At 44.5% G+C, this 20,061-nt stretch overlaps 1 protein-coding gene across 1 annotated transcript; it reads right to left on the bottom strand.

Moving 5' to 3' along the window:
- Window positions 1-1,888: 1,888 nt before the first annotated feature.
- LOC132407307 (zinc finger protein 664-like) lies at window positions 1,889-15,324 on the bottom strand. The gene is made up of 2 exons (XM_059993617.1): window positions 14,883-15,324; window positions 1,889-10,028 (listed from the first exon to the last, which is right to left on the bottom strand). The coding sequence occupies exon 2, from the start codon at window positions 9,622-9,624 to the stop codon at window positions 9,190-9,192; it is 435 nt and encodes a 144-aa protein (XP_059849600.1). The 5' UTR covers window positions 9,625-10,028; window positions 14,883-15,324; the 3' UTR covers window positions 1,889-9,189.
- Between the last annotated feature and the right edge of the window lie 4,737 nt (window positions 15,325-20,061).

Genomic DNA, 20,061 nt, shown 5'->3' with positions numbered 1-20,061 from the left:
ATTCCAAAAAAAGGGAGCTGAGATAGCACAGGAAATTATAGACCAGTGAGTCTTACTTCAGTGGTTGTTAAGTTGATGGAGAAGATCCTGTGAGGCAGGATTGATGAACGTTTGGAGGGGTATAATATGATAATGAATAGTCACAATGGCTTTGTCAAAGGAAGGTCGTGCCTTACGAGCCAGATTGAATGTTTTGAGGATGTGTACATGGATTTCAGAAAGTCGTTTGATAAGGTACCCCATGCTAGAGTTATTGAGAAAGTAAGGAGGCATGGGATCCAATAGGACCTTGCTTTGTGGATCGAAATTTGGCTTGCAAAGTGTGGTTGTAGACGGGTCATATTCTGAATGGAGTTTGGTGACCAGTAGTGTACCTCAGGGATCTGTTCTGGGATCCCTTCTCTTCATGATTTTTTTAAAGACCTGGATGAGGAAGGGGAGTTATGGGTTAGTAAGTTTGCTGATGACACAAAGGTTGGAGGTGTTGTGGATAGTGTGGAGGGCTGTCAGAGGTTACAGCAGGACATCAATAAGATGCAAAACTGGGCTGAGAGATGGCAGATGGAGTTCAACGAAGATCAGTGTGAGGTGGTCGACTTTCGTAGTTCAAATATGATGGCAGAATAAAGTATTAATAGTAACACTTTTGGCAATGTGAAGTATCAGAGGGATCTCGGTTACGAGTCCATTGGACACTCAAAGCTGCTATGCAAGTTAGCCGTGTGGTTAAGAATGCATACAATGCATTGGCCTTAATCAACTGTGGGATTGGTTTCAAGAGCCAAGTGATAATGTTACAACTATAAAGGGCCCTGCTGAGACCCTACTCGGAATACTCTGCTCAGTTCCGGTCAACTCACTACAGGAAGGATGTGGAACCTATAAAGCAGATGCAGAGGAGATTTACAAGGATGTTGCCACATGACCTCGTAGCTCCTGTACTGAATTCCCTAACAAATGTGGCTGACACCCAATTTGTATTCTTAAAAGCGTGAAGAAACATTGCAGAAACTGTGGATGTGGTTCCTAACATCCCTCTTTTCTACGAACCTGCTAACAATCATGTCAAAACGTGGAGGGGCAAGTCTGCTGGAGGAGGACCCAAATGTAGGACACAAACACGTTTCGTAAGGTTAACTAAATAGAGTTTTTTACTGTTTACAATGTGAGCCGTGACGCAAGGATAGAACTGAGAGAAATCAAGGACAGCAAAGAGGAGGCGGAAAAAGGCGATATGGCTGAGGACTCAGGAATGGGACTTGGCTGGGACAGTGTCTGGGGTTAGGACTAGGAGCTCGAAGGTAAGAGCCAGGACTTGAGACACGGACCTTGGATTTGATACTTGGAACGGCCGAGCCAGGTCTTGATCCTTGAAACACCAGAGCCAGGACTTATTACTTGGAACGCCAGAGCCAGGACTTGTTACCTGGAACGCCAGAGCCAGGGCTTGACTCTTGGAACGCCAGTGCCAGCACTTGACTCTTGGAACGCCAGAGCCAGGGCTTGACTCTTGGAACGCCAGAGCCAGGGCTTGACTCTTGGAACGCCAGAGCCAGGACTTTACTCTTGGGTCGCCAGAGCCAGGGCTTGACTCTTGGAACGCCAGAGCCAGGACTTGACTCTTGGAACGCCAGAGCCAGGGTTTGACTCTTGGAACGCCAGAGCCAGGACTTGACTCTTGGAACACCAGAGCCAGGTTTTGACTCTTGGAACGCCAGAGCCAGGGTTTGACTCTTGGAACGCCAGAGCCAGGGCTTGACTCTTGGAACGCCAGAGCCAGGGTTTGACTCTTGGAACGCCAGAGCCAGGGCTTGACTCTTGGAACGCCAGAGCCAGGGTTTGACTCTTGGAACGCCAGAGCCAGGACCTGATACTTGGAACGCCAGAGCCAGGACCTGATACTTGGAACACCAGAGCCTTGGTCGAGGGAGAGACAGGAACGCAGAACATTGAGCCTGGGTCGAGGGAGGATAGGAACATGGAACACCGAGCCGGGACCCCTCCTTGGGTACAGGTCGTAGGGCCGGGAGTCGTCACACAGAACGCAGACACGATGAGACAGTTCCGAACGCTAAGTAGCGGCAAAATGGCCGGACATGCCTATCGAAGATGCGGACACCGACAGACAGTTGCAAACAGGGCGAGACTGAGACACAGGCAAGGCGAAGCAAGGCAAGACAAAGCTCCAGGCAGAGGCAGGGCGATGCAGGGATCCTGCTAGATGACTTTTGCTGTCACTGACCTCGGTGACTTCGTTAATGTTCTCATGCCGAATGGCTGAACCCAGAGACTTATAAACTGCCAGTTCGGTCGAGAGTAACATGCCTTTAATTACCAAGCCCAAGGGACACGGGAAAAAAGGGAATTAAAGGTAAACAAGGAGTCAACGGTCCGGATCGTAACACAAACTAGGTAAACTAAAGGGAAACCAATCCGGACCATGACCAATCATGCTGTTAACCATGTACTTTGCCTTCAAACTCGTCTTTCCAAAGTGAATGGCGGGTCTAGGCTATCGTGGCTGACAAAGGAAGTTAAGGACTGCATAAAAGCCAAGGGAAGTGCATATAAGGTAGCAAAAGTGAGTAGGAAGTTAGATAATTGGGTATCTTTTAAAATTCAACACCAGGCAATTAAAAAATATATATATAGTTAGCCTAACCTCAGTGTCTGTGAAAGCGTTTGAGTCTAACATAACAGATGAGGTTTTGAGGTACTAGGAGACTAATGATAAAATAAGTCAAAGCCATCATAGTTTCTTTACAGGGAAATTTTGCCTGACAAGTCTGTTAGAGTTCTTCGAGGAAGTCATAAGCAGGATGGACAAACGAGAGGCAGTGGATATAATTTAATTAATCTTTCAAAATGCTTCTGATAAGGTGTCAAACATGAGACTGCTGAACAGGATAAAAATCAGAAGAAATACTGGCATGGATAGTGGAATGGCTGACAGCCAAGAGGCAGCGAGTGGGAATAAAAGGAACCTTTTCTGTTTGGCTAGCAGTGACTTGTGGTCTACAAGGGTCAGTATTCGGTCCGCTACTTTTCACAATGTTTGTCAATGAGTTGCATAATGGAACTGATGGCTTTGTGGCAAGGTTTACGGGTGATACAAAGATAGGTGGAGGTGTTGGTCCGGCTCAGGAAGCAATACGATTGCAGCAAGTCACAGACAAATTGGAAGACCGGGCAAAAAAGTGGCAGATAGCATTAAATATTAGGAAATGTATGATAATGCATTTTGGCAAAAGAAACAATAGTGAACTATTATCTGATTGGGGAGAAGTTTCAAACATTAGAAGTACAGCGGGTAATATGAGTCCTCGGGCGAGACTCCCAGAAGGTTAATTTACAGGTTGAGCCTATGGTAAAGAAGGCAAATGCAATACTGGCATTTATTTAAAGTGAATCAGAATATGTAAGCAAGGAGATAATGTGGATATTTTAGAATACACTACTTATGCTGCACAGAGGATGTGGGACCCATATCTCAGAAAAGGTGTGTTGTCGTTGGAGAGAGTCCAGAGGATGTTCAAGATGATGTTTCCTGGAATGAAGGGTTAAGGTATGAGGAGCGTTTGCCAGCCTTGGGCCTCTACTCCTGCACTTACCTATGTTTAATAAATGCAGGTGGTGGGGGGTATATCTCACTGAAACCTACCGAATGTGGAAAGCTCTAGATAGGGTGGATCAGGAGAGGACAGTTTGTATAATGGGGGTAGCCATAACAGAGGGCACAGCCTCAAAACTGAGGAGCGACCTTTTAGAGCAGTTAAGGAGGATTTTAATTAGTCAGAGAGCGGTGAATCTGCGGAATTCTCTGACACAGACGGCGGTGGGGTCCAAGTCTGTGGGTACATTTAAGGCAGAAGCTAATAGTTTGTTGATCACTCAGGGCATTACAGGATATGTCGAGGAGGCAGGTGCGTGGGGTTGAGTGAGAACTGGGATCAGCCATGATAGAACAGCGCAGCAGACTTGATGGGCTGAATGGCCTAATTCTGCTCCTATGTCTTATGGTCTTATACTGCTAGCGTCTTACGCAGTGAAGATTGACACACAATACTTATTACATTCGGCTGCTGTTTCTTTCCTCTATTATTAACTCACCAGCATCATCTTCCAGTGGTGCAATATCATCTCTTGCCTCAATTTTACTCTTTATATATCCGAAAAACTTTTGATACTTTATATTATTGGCTCACTTACCTTAATTTTTCGTCTTGTCTATCCTGTGTTTTTTATTTGTCTTCTGTTGGTTATGTCAAAGCTTTCCAATCCTCTAACTTCTTACTATTTTCTTGCTATATTATATAACCCAACTTTTGCTCTTATCAAAAACAGGAGAAGATCTGTGGATTCTACAAATCCAAGCAACACATACACAAAATGCTGGGGAACCTTGGAGGCCATTATTAATATTACAGGATAACAAGCAGGAACAACTCCCTGAATAGATAAAACCATTCCCAACATGCACATCTTCCTCAACCAGTGGAGCACCTCACCACAGGTATTGTTTATGTTATCAGTCAGACAACCGAAAGATTTTCTCTGTCAATCAGCTTCTAAATGTTGATACTCTGTCATTCGTTGCCACACCCCGCTGCTCATTCCCTTCTCCTCATCATACGATCTTACCCCGACCATCGTTCAGAGCCCCAAACTCTGCCCTGTGCAGACCTGCATCTGGTTTCTGTCCCTGCTTCGTTGGAACATCCAACTGATGGTTTCCCATTCTGCTTTCAGTCTTCAGAGGACAGGAGTTCTTTCTCAGGAGAGAAAATGACCCATAATATGAAAATGAGTCGAGGTTAAGGAGGTTAACTACCAATGTCATTCTTCCTCAGCCCAGAGATTAGAAGGGCGAAGGACATCTCAGACAGAATTTCAGTCAGATTGACTTCTTCAGTCTGGAGAAGAAACGTACCGTGCCAAAGGTATAAAAAGGAGAGGAAGTTTTCAATGGTTATTTAAATCACGGCAAGAGGCGGAGAGGGAAGAGGTAAAAGAAGCTCGGAGAGAAGCTGTTTATTTTAAATGATTTGGGCAAAGATGTTAGACTGCACAGGCGCGTGACGCAGTGCGCCAAAGTTTTAAAAAGAAAGACCGCCATATACAGTGGCCGGCGTCGGAGTGGACTGAGGCAGAGTAGGCCGGCTTTGGCGAGGTTTGCTACCAGTGCCACGTGCAGGTGGGTTTAGAAATAGTAAGATACTGCAGATCAACACGTGGCCGAAGACATGGTGCAGGAGGAAGGGCAGATTTGTAGATAATTGGGCAGTTTTCCAGGGAAGGTGGGACCTGTTCCAGCGGGACGTTTCACATCTGAACTGGAGGGGGACAAATATTCTTGCAGGCAGGTTTGCTAGAGAGGCTCCAGTGGATTTAAGCTAGGTACGGAGGTGGGGGGGGGGGGGGAGGAGGAGGGGAACCAGAGAGTAGGAACAGATGCATGGGAGAAGGAAGAAAAATAAGACAGTAATGTTCTTTGTACTGTTAGAGATAAACAGAGAAGAAGAGGTGGAGAATTTCTTTAATGCATTTATTTTAATGCTAGGGGCATGGTAAGAAAGGTGGATGAGCTAAGAGCATGGATTGATACCTGGAAATATGATGTTGTTGCTATCAGTGAAACATGGTTGCAGGAGGGGCGTGATTGAAAAGTAAATATTCCTGGATTTCGTTGCTTCAGATGTGATTGAATCAAAAGGACAAGAGGGGGAGGTGTTGCGTTGCTTGTCAGAGAAAATAATACAGTGGTGCTCTGGCAGGATAGATTAGAGGGCTCATCTAGGGAGCCTATTTGTGTGGAATTGAGGAAATGGAAAGGTGTAGTAACATTTATAAGGGTGCATTATAGACCACCTAATAGTTAGTCAGAATTGGAGGAACAAATTTGCAAGGAGATAGCAGATATTTGTAGTAAGCACAGGGTTGTGATTGTGGGAGATTTTACTTCTCCACATAGACTGGGAAGACCATATGGTAAAAGGGATGGATGGTTTGGAGTTTGTAAAATGTGTGCAGGATAGTTGTTTGCAGCAATACATAGAGGTACCGACTAGAGAGGGGGAAGTGTTGGATCTTCTTTTAGGGAATGAAATAGGCCTGGTGACGGAGGTATATGTTGGGGAGTACTTCAGGTCCAGTGACCATACTGCCATTAGTTTGAATATAATTATGGAGAAGGATAGGACTAGACCCAGGGTTGAGATTTTTGATTGGAGAAAGGCCCTACTTTCAGGAGATGTTAAAGGATTTAGAAAGAATAGATTGGGACAATTTGTTTTATGGGAAGAATGTAATAGAGAAATGGAGGTCATTTAAAGGTGAAATTTTGAGGGTACAGAATTTTTATGTTCCTGTTACGTTGAAAGGAAAGGTTAAAAGTTTGAGAGAGCCATAGTTTTTGAAGGATATTGGAAACTTGGTTAGGAAAAAGAGAGATATCTACAATAAATATAGGCAGCATGGAGTAAATAAGGTGCTCGAGGAATATAAAGAATGTAAGAAAAATCTTAAGAAAGAAATTAGAAAAGCTAAAAGAAGATACAAGGTTGCTTTGGTAAGTAAGGTGAAAATAAATCCAAAGGGTTTCTACAGTTAAATTAATAGCAAAACGATAGTAAGGGATAAAATTGGTCCCTTAGAGAATCAGAGTGGAGCCAAAAGAGATGGGGAAGATTTTGAACAATTTCTTTTCTTCGCTATTCACTAAGGAGAAGGATATTGAATTGTGTAAGGTAAGGGGAACAAGTAGGGAATTTATGGAAACTATGACGATTAGAGGATGAACCACTGGTGCTTTTAATGAATCTATAAGTGTATACATTTCTGGGTCCTGACAGGATATTCCCTAGGAACCTGAGGGAAGGTAGTGTAGAAATAGCAGGGGCTCTGACAAAAGTATTTCAAATGTCATTAGAAATGGGGATCGTGCCGGAGGATTGGCATATTGCTCATGTTGTTTCATTGTTTACAAAGGGTTCTAAGAGTAAACCTAGCAATTATAGGCCTGTCAGTTTGACGTCAGTGGTGGGTAAATTAATGGAAGTATTCTTAGGTATGGTATATATATAATTATCTAGATAGACAGGGTCTAATTAGGAACAGTCAACATGGATTTGTGCATGGAAGGTTACGTTTGACAAATCTTATTGAATTTTTTGAAGAGGTTACGAGGAAAGTTGACGAGGGTAAAGCAGTTGATGTTGTCTATGTGGACTTCAGTAAGAGGTTCCACACGGAAGGTTATTTAGGAAGGTTCAATTGTTAGGTATTAATTGAAGTAGTAAAATGAATTCAACAGTGGCTGGATGGGAGATGCCAGTGAGTAGTGTGAGGTTGGAGGCCGGTGACTAGTGCTGTGCCTCAGGGATTTGTACTGGGTCCAATGTTGTTTGTCATATACATTAATGATCTGGATGATGGGGTGGTAAATTGGATTAGTATGTATGCAGATGATACTAAGGTAGGTGATGTTCTGGATAATAAAGTAGGTTTTCAAAGCTTGCAGAGAGATGTAGTTCAGTTAGAAGAGTGGGCTGAACGATGGCAGATGGTGTTTAATGCTGAGAAGTGTGAAGTGCTACATTTTCGTATGAATAATCCAAATAGGGCATACAAGGTAAATGGTAGGGCATTGAAGAATGCAGTAGAATAGCGTGATCTGGGAATAATGGTGCATAGTTCCCTGATTGTGGAATTTCTTATGGATAGGGTGGTGAAGAAAGCTTTTGGTATGCTGGGATTTATAAATCAGAGCATTGGTATAGGAGTTGGGATGTAAAGTTAAAATTGTACAGGGAATTGGTTAGGCCAAATTTGGAGTATTGTGTACAGCCCTGGTCACAGAATTATGGGAAAGATGTCAACAAAATAATGAGAGTAGAGAGAAGATTTACTATAACGTTACCTGGGTTTCAGCATCTAAGTTACAGGGAAAGGTTGAACAAGTTAGGTCTTTATTCTTTGTGCAGAGAAGGTTGAGGAGGGACTTGATAGAGATATTTAAAATTATGAAGGGGATAGATAGAGTTGACGTGGATAAGCTATTGCCATTGAGAGCAGGGGAGATTCAAACAAGAGGACACGAGTTGAGTTAGCGGGCAAAAATTTAAGGGTAACACGAGGGGGAATTTCTTTACTCAGAGAGTAGTAGCTGTGTGGAACGAGCTTCCTGTAGAAGTGGTAGAAACTAGTTAGGTATTGTCATTTAAAGTAAAATTGGATAGGTATATGGACAGGACAGGAATGGAGGGTTATGGGCTGAGTGTGTGCCAGTGGAACGAGGTGAGTGTAAGTGTTCAGCACGAATTAGAAGGGCTGAGATGGCCTGTTTCTGTGCTGTAATTGTTATATGGTTATATGAAACTCCTCCCGTGCCCAGTGACCAGTGTGCAGAACTGGCTGTGGTGAGCAGCAGCAATAATTGCAGAGTTCAGCACCGACAGTCACTCTTGAGATTGCACTCAGCAACGGTGATGGACAAATCTCTAGCATGAAGCTTACTGAAACTTTCTTCCCAGTGTCAACCCAGCAGTGTGTCACAAGGTTAGATTACTGAATGAATCCCTTCCCACATTCACAGCAGGTGAACAGCCTCTCCCCAGTGTGAATTCACACTGGCTGAGGGAATCTCTTTCCAATCTTTTAGTGGGTGATTGGCCGCTACCCAGAGTGAACTCTCTGGTGTTTCAGTAGATGAGATGACCGAGTGAATCCCTTCCCACATTCACAGCAGGTGAATGGCCACTCCCCAGTGTGAACTGACTGTGCCAATAGGGTGGATGATCTAGTGAATCCCTTTCCACAGTCTGAGCAGGTGAATGGCTTCTCCCTAGTGTGAACTCGTTGGTGACTCTGTAGTTCGGATAACTGACTGAATCCTTTCCCACAGTCTGAGCAGGAGAACGGCCTCTCCCCGGTGTGAAATCGCTGGTGACTCTGTAGGTGGGATGACTGAGTAAATGCCTTCCCACAGACTGAGCATGTGAACGGCCTCTTTCCAGTGTGTACTGACTGGTGTCTCTGTAGGTGAGACAATAAAGTGAATTGTTTCCCACAGACTGGGCAGGTGAATGGTTTCTCCCCAGTGTGAAATCGCTGGTGTCTCAGTAGATCAGATGACCAAGTGAATCCTTTCCCACAGTCTGAGCAGGTGAACAGCTTCTCACCAGTGTGAACTCATTGGTGACTCTGTAGGTAGGATGACTGAGTGAATGTTTTCCCACAGACTGAGCAAGAGAATGGCCTCTTTCCAGTGTGTACTGATTGGTGTCTCTGTAGGTGAGATAATAAAGTGAATTCCTTCCCACAGTCTGGGCAGATGAATAGTTTCTCCCAAGTGTGAACTCGTTGATGACTCTGTAGAGTGGATGACTGAGTGAATCCCTTCCCACAGTCTGAGCAGGTGAATGGCTTCTCCCCAGTGTGAACTTGTTGGTGACTCTGTAGGGTAGATGACTGAGTGAATCCATTCCCACAGTCCGAGCAGGTGTACGGCCTCTCGCTAGTGTGATCTCGCTGATGTACCTTCAGCTTAGATGAGTAACTGAATCCTTTCCCACAGTCTGAGCAGGTGAACGACCGCTCCCTGTTGTGAACTCGCTGGTGAGACATTAGGTCAGATGACCAACTGAATCCTTCCCCACAAATTCAGCAAATGACCAGACTCAGCCCAGAGTGAACTGACTGATGTGTCCACAGGTGGGATGACTGACTGCATCCCTTCTCATACACAGAACAGGTGAATGGCCTTGCCCAGTGTGAACTTGCTGATGTACCGTCAGTTGAAATGACAGACTGAATTAATTCCCACTTTCTGAGCAGATGAATGGGATCCCTCGTGTAAAATGAAAGACGTGCCAGTTAGTCAGATGATCGAGTGAATCGCACCCCACAGTCTGAGCAGGAAGGATGATCGAGCGAATCCCTTGCTCCACTTCATAAATATCTGGACAGAGACAGCAAAACTTGTGTGTTTTGTTGGAATTCCCATGGACAAACCCCTTGTCATTTTTAACCTGCAAAAAAATTTACAAAATCCATCAATGAATGAAGGACACCATTTCAGATGAGATCACTATAGTTGTCAAGGTGTAATCTGACATCACACTGTTACAGCGAGGTTCAACCCAAGTTGGAGAGAGAAATTATCTTCTAACTGGGCACAGTGCTGGTATCTGGAATCAAACTCACTGATGCTCTTCCTGTCTCTGTAAGAACCGGGCATTTTTTCCATCTTCAAACTGTTACTTGGATCAGTTTGACTCTCTCCATTGGTATTATTCTCTGTTCCCATTCAGCTGCATGGGTGCCTTGCCCCACGTTAACTGAAACACTGTTACACAAATAGCCTTTGTTGATGTGCAGCTGGGGTTTTCTTTTGTGTACTGTTAAAGTGCCACAGTTTTAACACCATGTAAATATCTCCAATTCAGATGTATGGTTGGTCTGCACAGCTGTTAAAAGGAATTCAAGTGAATGTTAGTATTATTTAAGGTTCTTGTCAGTCATGGAAAAGTATAACACAGACACAGGCCCTTTGGCCCATCTAGTTTGTGTTGAAATATTTAAACTGTCTACTCCCATACACCTACCATCCAGGTACCTATACAAACCTCTTAGATGTTGAAATTGAGCTCACATGCACCACTTGTGCTGTCTGCTCATTCCACACCCGGATGTCCATCTGTATGAAGAAGTTTCCCCTCATGTTCCCCTTAACACTTCACTTTTCACCCTTAACCCATGGCCTCTGTTTGTAGTCCCACCCCATCTCAGTGGTAACAGCCAGCTTGCATTTACCCCATCTATAACTGCCATAATTGTGGTACACCTCCATCAAAATGTCCCCTTAATCTTCTATATTCCAAGGATTAAAGCCCTGACCTGTTCAATCTCTCCTTCTAACACAAGTCCTCCAGACCTGACAACATCCTTGTGAATTTTCTCTGAACTCTTTCAAGCTCTTTTACATCTTTCCTGCAGGTTGGTGTCCAAAACTGCACACAATATTCCAAATAAGGCCTCACCAGTGTTTTGTACAAAGTCAACATGACATCCATCTCCTGTGCTCAGTATTTTGGTTTATGAAGGCAAATGTGCCAAAATCTTCGTTTCTGTCCCCATCGAACTGTGACACCACTTGCAATGAAATATAGACCTGTATTCCCAAATCCATTTCCTCTACAACACTGCTCCATGCCTGACCAGTCTCTGTGTAAGACCTATCAAAGTGCAACACCTCACACTTGTCTGCATTAAATTCCATTTTCCATTTCTCAAACCATCTTTCCACCTGGTCCAGTTCGCACTGCAAGCCATGACAGTCTTCCGTGGCACACCACTAGTCACAGGCCTCCGGACAGAGAGGCAACCTTCTGCTACCACACTCTAGCTTCTCCCAAAGACAGTGTCTCATCCAATTTACTATCTTATCTTGAATGCTGAGTGACTGAACCTTCCGGACTCACTTCCCATATGAGAATTTGCCAACTGAACTTGGTAAAGTTCATGTATAGAAAATCCATGGGCTGGCCTTCATCCACTTTCCTGATAACTTCCCCGAGAGCCTCTATAAGATTGGTTAGACATGACCTACCATGCACAAAGCCATGCAGTCTATCCTTAATCAGTCCACAACCATCCAAATATTTATATATCCGGATCCTGCACATACGTTCCAATAACTTTCACCCTACTGATGTTAAGGTCACCAATATACAATTTCCTCGTTTATTTTTAGAGTTTTTCTTGACCGGCGGAACAACATTGGTTGTCCTCCAATCCTCCAGTTCCTTACCTGTCACTAAGGATGATTTAAATATCTGTGCTTGGGCCCCGAAAATTTCTGCACTTGTCTTCCACAGGGTCCGAGGGAACAACTTGTCAGGCCCTGGAGATTGATCCACGCTAATTTGCCTTAAGACAGCAAACACCGCCACCTCTGTAATCTGTACAGGGTCCATGAAGTTGATGCTTTGCTTCACTTCTATAGACTCTGTGTCTGTCTCCTATGTAAATATGGATGAACAAAAAACTCTCCCCCATCTATTTTGTTACCACATGTGGATAACCATTCTGATCTTCCAGAGGATTAATGTTTTCCCTTGCAATCTTTTTGCTCTTAACATATCTGCAGAATCCCTGAGGATTCTCCTTCACCGTGTCTGTTGGGGAAACCTCATGCCTTCTTTTATTTCTTTCACTTGAATTTCTTGTACTTCATAAGTACCACATTTGTTCCTAACTGCCTGCACCTGGTATGCAGGTCCTGTTTATTGATCTGGGATATGAAAGCCAAGGGGGTAATAGAGCTGCACGGTTGGAGGTGAGCATTGGTGGTGGGGGGGGGTGTTAAACTAAAGTTGCAGTGGGCCTGAATAATGGAACAGAGAGTGGAGGGGTTTTGAAGGGGTTGTTCTGTCCTCAGACAGTCAGGGATGGTGCAGTGAATATGCTGACCCCTGTATATTTCAATAAAAGGATCATCAGAGGAAAGGTGGATGTGTTCAGGGATGGATCAACACCTGGAATCATGACACCAGAATCTGGCAACTGAGAACTGGGACAGGCTGCTTTATGGCAAAGTTGTGCTTGGTAAATCAAATCAAAATTTTGTTAGTACAAAGCGGGTATGTGCTTCTCAGAATAAAAGTTAAAGATAGAAACTGTAGGGAATTTTGGTTTGCAAGAGATCTTGAGACCCTGGTGAAGCACAAAATGGAGTTGCATAACAGGGATAGGCCGGCAGGTTCTTATGGAGTATAAGAAATGCAAGAGAACATATAAGAAATAAATCAGGATGGCTAAAAGAAGGCACGAGGTTGCCATTGCAGAAAAGATTAAGGATAATCAGGGATTCTAGAGATAGATTAAGAGCAAAAGGATTGCAAGGCACAAAGTTGGTCCCCAATCCAGATGGGGAGATCTGAAATATTTTTTCATCTCTATTTACTCAGGAGATGGACAAAGGGTCTATGGGAGTGTGGACAAGTGGCATTAAAATCGTGGACCCTGTACAGATTAAAGACGAGAAGTTATTTGCTATTCTGTGGCAGATTAGGGTGGATAAATCTCCAGGGATGACAAAGTAGAAACTGCATAGAACATTCCTAGCGCATAGCTCTCTAATTTTCTAAGTTCCATGTACCTATCTAAGATGCTGTTAAAACACCCCATTGTACCTGCCTGGACCACTGCTACCGGCAGTGCATTCCACTCACCCACCACTCTCTGTATAAAGTACTTTCCCCATGACATCCCCTCGGTATCTATTTCCAAGCACCTTAAAACTATGCCCCTTCGTGTTAACTATTTCAACCCTGAGGAAAAAACCTCTGGCCACCCACACGCTCAATACACCTCATCGTTTTATACACCTAAAAAAGGTTCTAAATATAAACAAGGAAATTATACATTGCACAATCTACTTTCCACAATTCAGTACATTTACACAGACAGATGTGTAAAAAGGGTCCGAAGGGTATCGGGGAACAACAGGCCAAATTCACCACAACCACAAACTGTTCCTGCTGCTGCCATCCATGTAACAGTACCACAGCAAAAGGAGCAACAACTTCCGGGACATCATCTTCTACCAGGCCATCAGACTGATTAATGCATGCTGATACAATTGCATTTTGATGTTATATTGACTGTCCTATGTAGAAGTTATCCATTATAAACTACTAAAATTGTACATTGCACATTTAGATGGAGACGTAACCTAAAGATTTCTACTCCTCATGTTTATGAAGTATGTATGTAATAAAGTCAATTCAATTCACATTGTCCACTATCTGTTCTGTCATTTTCCCACACCCCCTACAGCTTATCGTAACCACATGAACTCTCCCCCCACCCTCCACTAGCAAGCCTTACCACTAGGATATTCATCCCCTGTTGTTCTGTTCCCCTAACAAATCCCCTATCAGCCATTTGACTTTCCATTGCCAGGTAATTCCCCTCAATAGTTTCTAAAGTGGTCTACTGTTGTTGTGTGGGATAGCAACAAGAGTACTCTGCGATGGGTATTTAACCTCATCTCCCTTCCTGGCTCTCACCCAGTTTCCTGTGTCCTGCACCTTGGGTGTAACTTACCCATCTTCATGTCATATCTATCACCCCCTCCAACTCCTGGATGTCCTGGAATTCATCCATTTCAATTGCAGCTGGATGCACATCTTGTCGGTGAGGGCATCAGGGACACTGGAGGTCTCCCCACCTTCCCACCAATGTCCCCTCTAATTTGTGATGACTGGTGTGCACATAAATCTTGTACTGTGCATTTTTTTACCCAGTGACAACATGCGCACAGTGAATTTTATATAGAGAGATATTCATTTTCACAGCTGGTAAATCACTGTTGATAGGAAATTTGATCTCTTCTGTGTTCGATCAAGTTCATCTGCACTCTCACACAACCTATGTAGCAGGTTTGTAATGGGTAATGAAGGATTTTCTCACCAAAGATTTTGCATATTGTCAATATGTGGTTGGCTTGCTAAATTATGCTTTAAAAAGTCCTATTTCCAATATCAAGCCACTTCTTCTCACTCGCAAATTCTCCAGCAAATTTTGCATCACCACAATGCACATAGATATCACTGGTTTCTGTACTGTACATAAATATTTCTCCTGAACCCTCCTCCAGGTGACTGATGGTGGTGAATTCTTTGCTGGCAATGCCAATGAATATCAAGGGAAGGGCAGTAGTCTGTCTCATTGTAGACTGGCACATCTGTGATGTGAAAGCTATTTGTTGCCCTTGACAAAGGTGTTTGATATCATTATGTACCCAGAGAAAATGGGACAAAATATGTTTTCACCGGTAGAAAAGTCCAGAACAAGAGGAGGTAAAACAAGCAACTCACACAAAATGCTGGAGGAACTCAGTAGGCCAGGCAGCAACTGTAGAAATGTGTACTAATGATGCATTCCGCCGGAATTTTGTGTCTGTTGTTTGGATTTCCAGCATCTGCAGATTTTCTCTTATTAATGATTGGAGGTAGAACAAAGGTGATTTTCTCAACTGGTGATGTAAAAGATTTTGTTCCCTTTCTCCGAGTTCCGGAGCTCAGCTCTGTCTGAGAGATCCATCGGCTCCCATTCCCTCGTCAGCTGGAAGCTCCCCGGGGCCCGTGTACAGATCGCGGGGATGAAAGAGAGGGAAAAAAATTAGGACTGCCACGGGATAGCAGGGCACATTGGCCGCACCTCACGGACATTGTCCCGAAGTCGGAGTTGAATTAGCTGAATGGAGAATAACTCTTACTTGCACTGGAATTTCCCAAGGCCTTTTCTGTACTGCGCGAATACGTGATACACAGTGACGTCAACAGCACTGACGCCTGCGCATTCGATCGGTGCTTCAGCGCCGCCGAAATATCTAACGCACAGCCTTATGGGTAATCACGGCGCCATTAAACATTTCTGTAAGCACCGTTTCAATGTCCATACCTCATTTTATTTCGTGTGTATAGAAAAATCAGCAGCTGTTTTAAAGCAGAAAGCGGTTCCTATAAACAATATACTCAATATCTACGTGTATCTCATGCCAGAGTAAAATGCAGATGTGAAACACAAGAGTTTCTGCAGTTACTGGGAATACAGAGATGTACATGCACGAAATGCTGGAGGAACTCTGCAGTTCAGGCAGGAACTAAGCAGAGGAGTACACAGACTAGGCATTATGAAGGGGCTCGGCCTAAATGTAGCCTGTTTATTCCTCTTCACATTTGCGGCCTCATCTGTTGATTTCCACCAGTATTTTGCAGAAATAACCACCTTCTTTTTCGATCAGCCTGTTTCCAAATGTTACGGATCTTTCTTTTGCAGCCGCATCCTATTAGTCTGATTCCTCCTCCTCTTCGTAAACTTTGGACTGCATCTCTCTCTGGAGCCCCAAAGCCCTAACTCAGTCTGGCAACTCTTTGGTTTCTGACTCTGCACCGTGGAAGTCTGTTGCCTGAATTTGGAGGTGCATTGTTTTAGGAAACCGCAGGATCGTTTACCTGAGTGTCGCTTTAAGTGCCTGATAAGGCGGGGCTGTGACGTCAGAGACAGAGAGAGAAAGAGTGAGAGAGCAGCTGTTGGAACTTCAACTTCTCACTGCTACGAGTTGGAACTCTTCCATGCCCCAAAGATTGTGTTGATCATCGGCACTCGGTGCACAACGGATGTATGACTGTCACTTCGTATAATCCATACCTGTGGATTTCCTGGAGTATCCTGCGGTATCACTTTTGTTGGCCCTTACCTGGAATCAAGATGTTCTGTGGTAACCACTTGAAGACGATATTCCTGTCACTGTCACCTGGCGATATTTCGAAGTGGATTTCGGAACTAATCGACGGATAAGATCTTCGGCGACGGTTATTTCATTTATCTAGCGTGGAATGTGTGTGAAGTTCCTCGTAAATGCCTCCTCTCTACATGTTCGTGTGGATTGACAAATCTCTCGTCTCACTCACTTATTCCGTGTATTACTTTTCTATTTTACCATCTTAAGACTTTAAGCATTGTTTCCCAAGCTTGATAGTTTGGGAGCTATATATACACACATATATATGATAACACTATTAACCTGTTTATTTCGTTTGATCCTTTATATCTGGAGTAGATACTAATAAAGGTAGTGGTTTTAACATCGAAACCAGATTCCATTAGTGATCTGTTGCTGCTAGTACGTAACAATGGCAACAACCCAGCTGTCTGAGGCACAGTTCTTTAGAATTGGTGAAAATGACTCAAAACGGTGAAAAGAGCAGGGAGTAGGTATTTCACCAACTTCGTCCGGAGCCCTGAAGAACGTCAAAACCACAGTGTGATCATTGTCTTATTCAGCCTGGAGAAAATCATGCAGGAAATTCATGCAGGTGTATAAGATGAGAGGCATTGGTCGTGTAGATAGCTAGAGGCTTTTTCCCAGGGCTGGAACGGCTAACACGAGGTGGCATAGGTTTAAGTTGCTTGGAGGTAGCTACAGAGGAGATGTCAGATCTAAGTTTTTTTTTTAAACAGAGAGATGTGTGTGTGTGTGGAATGCACTGCCAGCGACGGTGGTAGAAACGGATAGGTATATGCCACTTTGGAAAATTGAGGGCTACGCGGTAGATTAATAATAGGCAGTTTCCAGGGTAAGATACGTGGTCAGCACAACATTCTGGGCCAAAGCGATTGTACTGTGTTGTAGATTTCTAAGATTCTATGAAATTCAACGGCAATCTCCTGTCCCACAGCGTGGTGACTAGTTGCAACCTGTCATCTCAGGGAGAGTGAGAGGGGAACAGCAGGGATAGATATTGAGATACTGATATGGAACAGAAGCATACGTGGAAACATGGGTCGAATGGCCTCCCTAGCATACATTGTGAGTGTGATAGAGACAGTAAGTATCTGAGACCCGGGATTTGATACAGAACTGATTTATCGTTCACAGATCCAAAATGTTAAACGCCAGTCAAGCTTAGGGCAAATATTAGCAGAACAGACTCGTTCAATGCTCAGTGACCAGGGTTCAGTCCTTGGTGCGATGAGCAGCCTCAAGAAATGCAGAATCTGACAATAACAGTCCTTCATGAACCTGCAGCTGTCTTCAGTCACCGTGATGGTTGTAACACTTAACACAAAGCTGATTTGAACTTCCTCCCTGATGTGAAGTTGTTGGTGTTGCAGCAGCTGGGATGATTGAGTAAAAGTCTTTGCTCACTCCGGACAGAAATGTGGCCTCCATTTATTTTGAACTCACTGGAGCGTCACAAGGTGGGTTAACTGAATGAGTCTCTTCGCACACACGGAGTAGGTGAACGGCCGTTTTCCAGTGCGAGGCTGTTGGTGCATCTGCGATGGCAGAATGAATCCCTTCCAAACTGAGAGTCAGTGAATGACATCACACTGCTATCAACGTCATAGCAATGTATCCAATCAGATCACGGACATGGACACGTATTCGGGCTTTCCTTGTAGTGAGTTGGGCGCTGTCTTGTCCAGCATCTCCGCCTCCATATTCAAGGATCGGTGGCGTTGGTGAACTGACAGATACAGCGGAACTAACGTGCTGCTGTGTTTGTAATTCTCATACACAAATCCTTTGACTTTTCTACACTGCTAAAAGTTTACAAAAGTCAGTGGGTGAAGGACAACATTTCAAATCAGATACTTTTCTCCATGGTGCCTTCTGATAAAAACACTGCCACTGCTCAAAACAATTTGGAGGAACAAGACTTCATCTTCTAAATTTACAGTTCCGGCACCATGCACAAGATCAAACTCCCTGCTTCCCTCTGAATCAAAATGAGCATTCCTCCCCTTCATTAGTCTATGACTGGCTCAGTTTGTCTGTCTCCTTCGCATTCTGAGCATGCGCCACACACCGACTGAGATCACATTTTATTTACACGGCCGCGACTAGAGACTTTCTGATGATTATGGCCCCCCTGGCATGTGACGGTGGTAAACTCAGCGTCAGCAATGCTATTGATACTCAGGAGTAGGTGATCAGGCTCTTTCATTGGAGATCGATAAACTGCCGGTAGTGTGTGGCTGGATGAGTGGCTCGTTTTCAGACTGGAAGGAGGCAGCGTTTGGAGTTCCCCAGAGATCAGACCCTGACCACATTTGTTCACAGTTTAATGGCCTGGCGGAGGCAGCGAAATGTGAGATGTCCCAGTCTGTTGGTGACGTAGAAAGTGTGGAGTTGGGGGAGGAGAGGCTATTCACATGCAATTTCGTAGCTTTGCAATCAGTCCATAGTGCACTGTGGGGCTGCAGTGATGGGTTCCATTGCTGGGATCAGTGCACAGTCACTGTGGGTTATGACGATCTTCTGAATAAAGCGCCATTCTCCAATTTAGAATCTCAAGCCGCAGAGCCGGCCTATTGTTTGTATATATGCAGGTCTGTCGTTTCTATATTTACGTTGTAATTTATGGCATTGTGACAACTAGATGTAGCCCTCCACGAGAACTCGATCCATGCCTTTCAATATTCTTCGTAAATTCTTTGTAGATTTGGCCAAACGGCCATCAGTACTGTCATCCGATGCACTGACACGTTGTCTGGGAGATCACAGGAGTACCGCTTGCCCCACGGACCGCGATGCTGCGGAAGCTCCGTGAGAGGGAGTGTGTTGTGCAGTAGGCGGGGCCGTGTAATAGCGCAGAGAGCGATGGGGAGTCTGCAGGATGAGTGGATAGGAACGGGAAACGTGTCTGCTCTGCCAGACCGTGTTGCCCAGCAACCGTTCGATTTCCCAGTCACTGCTGGGGTCCAGAATTCACACTGAAAACGGGATATAAATACATAATTAGTGCAAAATTAATGTTATGCACGGCAAACTAAAAGCTTACATGTGCCTTCGCAAGCACCCATGCGATTGGTTTCCTCCAAATCAGTTGTCACCGATGCTCTTGTGAACAGAGAAATGTGCATTCGTAAGTCAGCGAGCCCCTCAAAACGGCTACTTCAGGCAGTAATCTGAATTGAACCCGAGGGCCAATAAGAATAATTCAAGTGTAAGCGGAGAGACTGTTCTTTTTGCGTGTGCCACTGTTTAGAATGACTTTAGCACATCAGATTTAGGCGAGATCAGGTTTGCGTGAGGTACGTTGTCTGATACTTTACTCTCTCTGTGCCCTCAGTTGTTCATTCCTCATTTGTTATGGCAGTGCATATTAGAGCGAATGGCTCCTGGGAAGGGTTCTGTACTATGTGTGGAATGTGGGAAGTCTGGGAGACCTCCAGTCCCCCAGATAAACTCATCTGTAGCAGGTGCACAGAGTAGCGCCTCCTGAGAGAAGGTACTAAAGAACTGGAGCAGTAGCTCGATGTCCTTCGACTCACACGGGATAATGAGCGGGTGATAGACTGGAGCTAAAGGGAGGTAGTGACCCCTAGGTTGCAGGACACAGGCAACTGGAAGGCTGTCAGGAGAAGGAGGGAAATTGCTCGGCCACTGTGGCCGTCCCTCTTATTAATAATACACAACTCTTGATACTATTGAGGGCGACGACCTACACGGGAGGAGCCATAGTGACCGGCTCTCTGGCACTG

The sequence above is a fragment of the Hypanus sabinus genome, chromosome 18 (genome assembly GCF_030144855.1).
Source record: "Hypanus sabinus isolate sHypSab1 chromosome 18, sHypSab1.hap1, whole genome shotgun sequence".
Classification (NCBI taxonomy): Eukaryota; Metazoa; Chordata; class Chondrichthyes; order Myliobatiformes; family Dasyatidae; genus Hypanus; species Hypanus sabinus.
The sequence above is the reverse complement of the archived record's forward strand: the minus strand, read 5'-3'. Positions and strand labels throughout refer to the sequence as shown.

Excerpts from the sequence above, each read along its gene's own strand:
- LOC132407307 (XM_059993617.1), bottom strand. The coding sequence starts at position 9,624 with ATGTCTCACCAGCGAGTTCACAACAGGGAGCGGTCGTTCACCTGCTCA.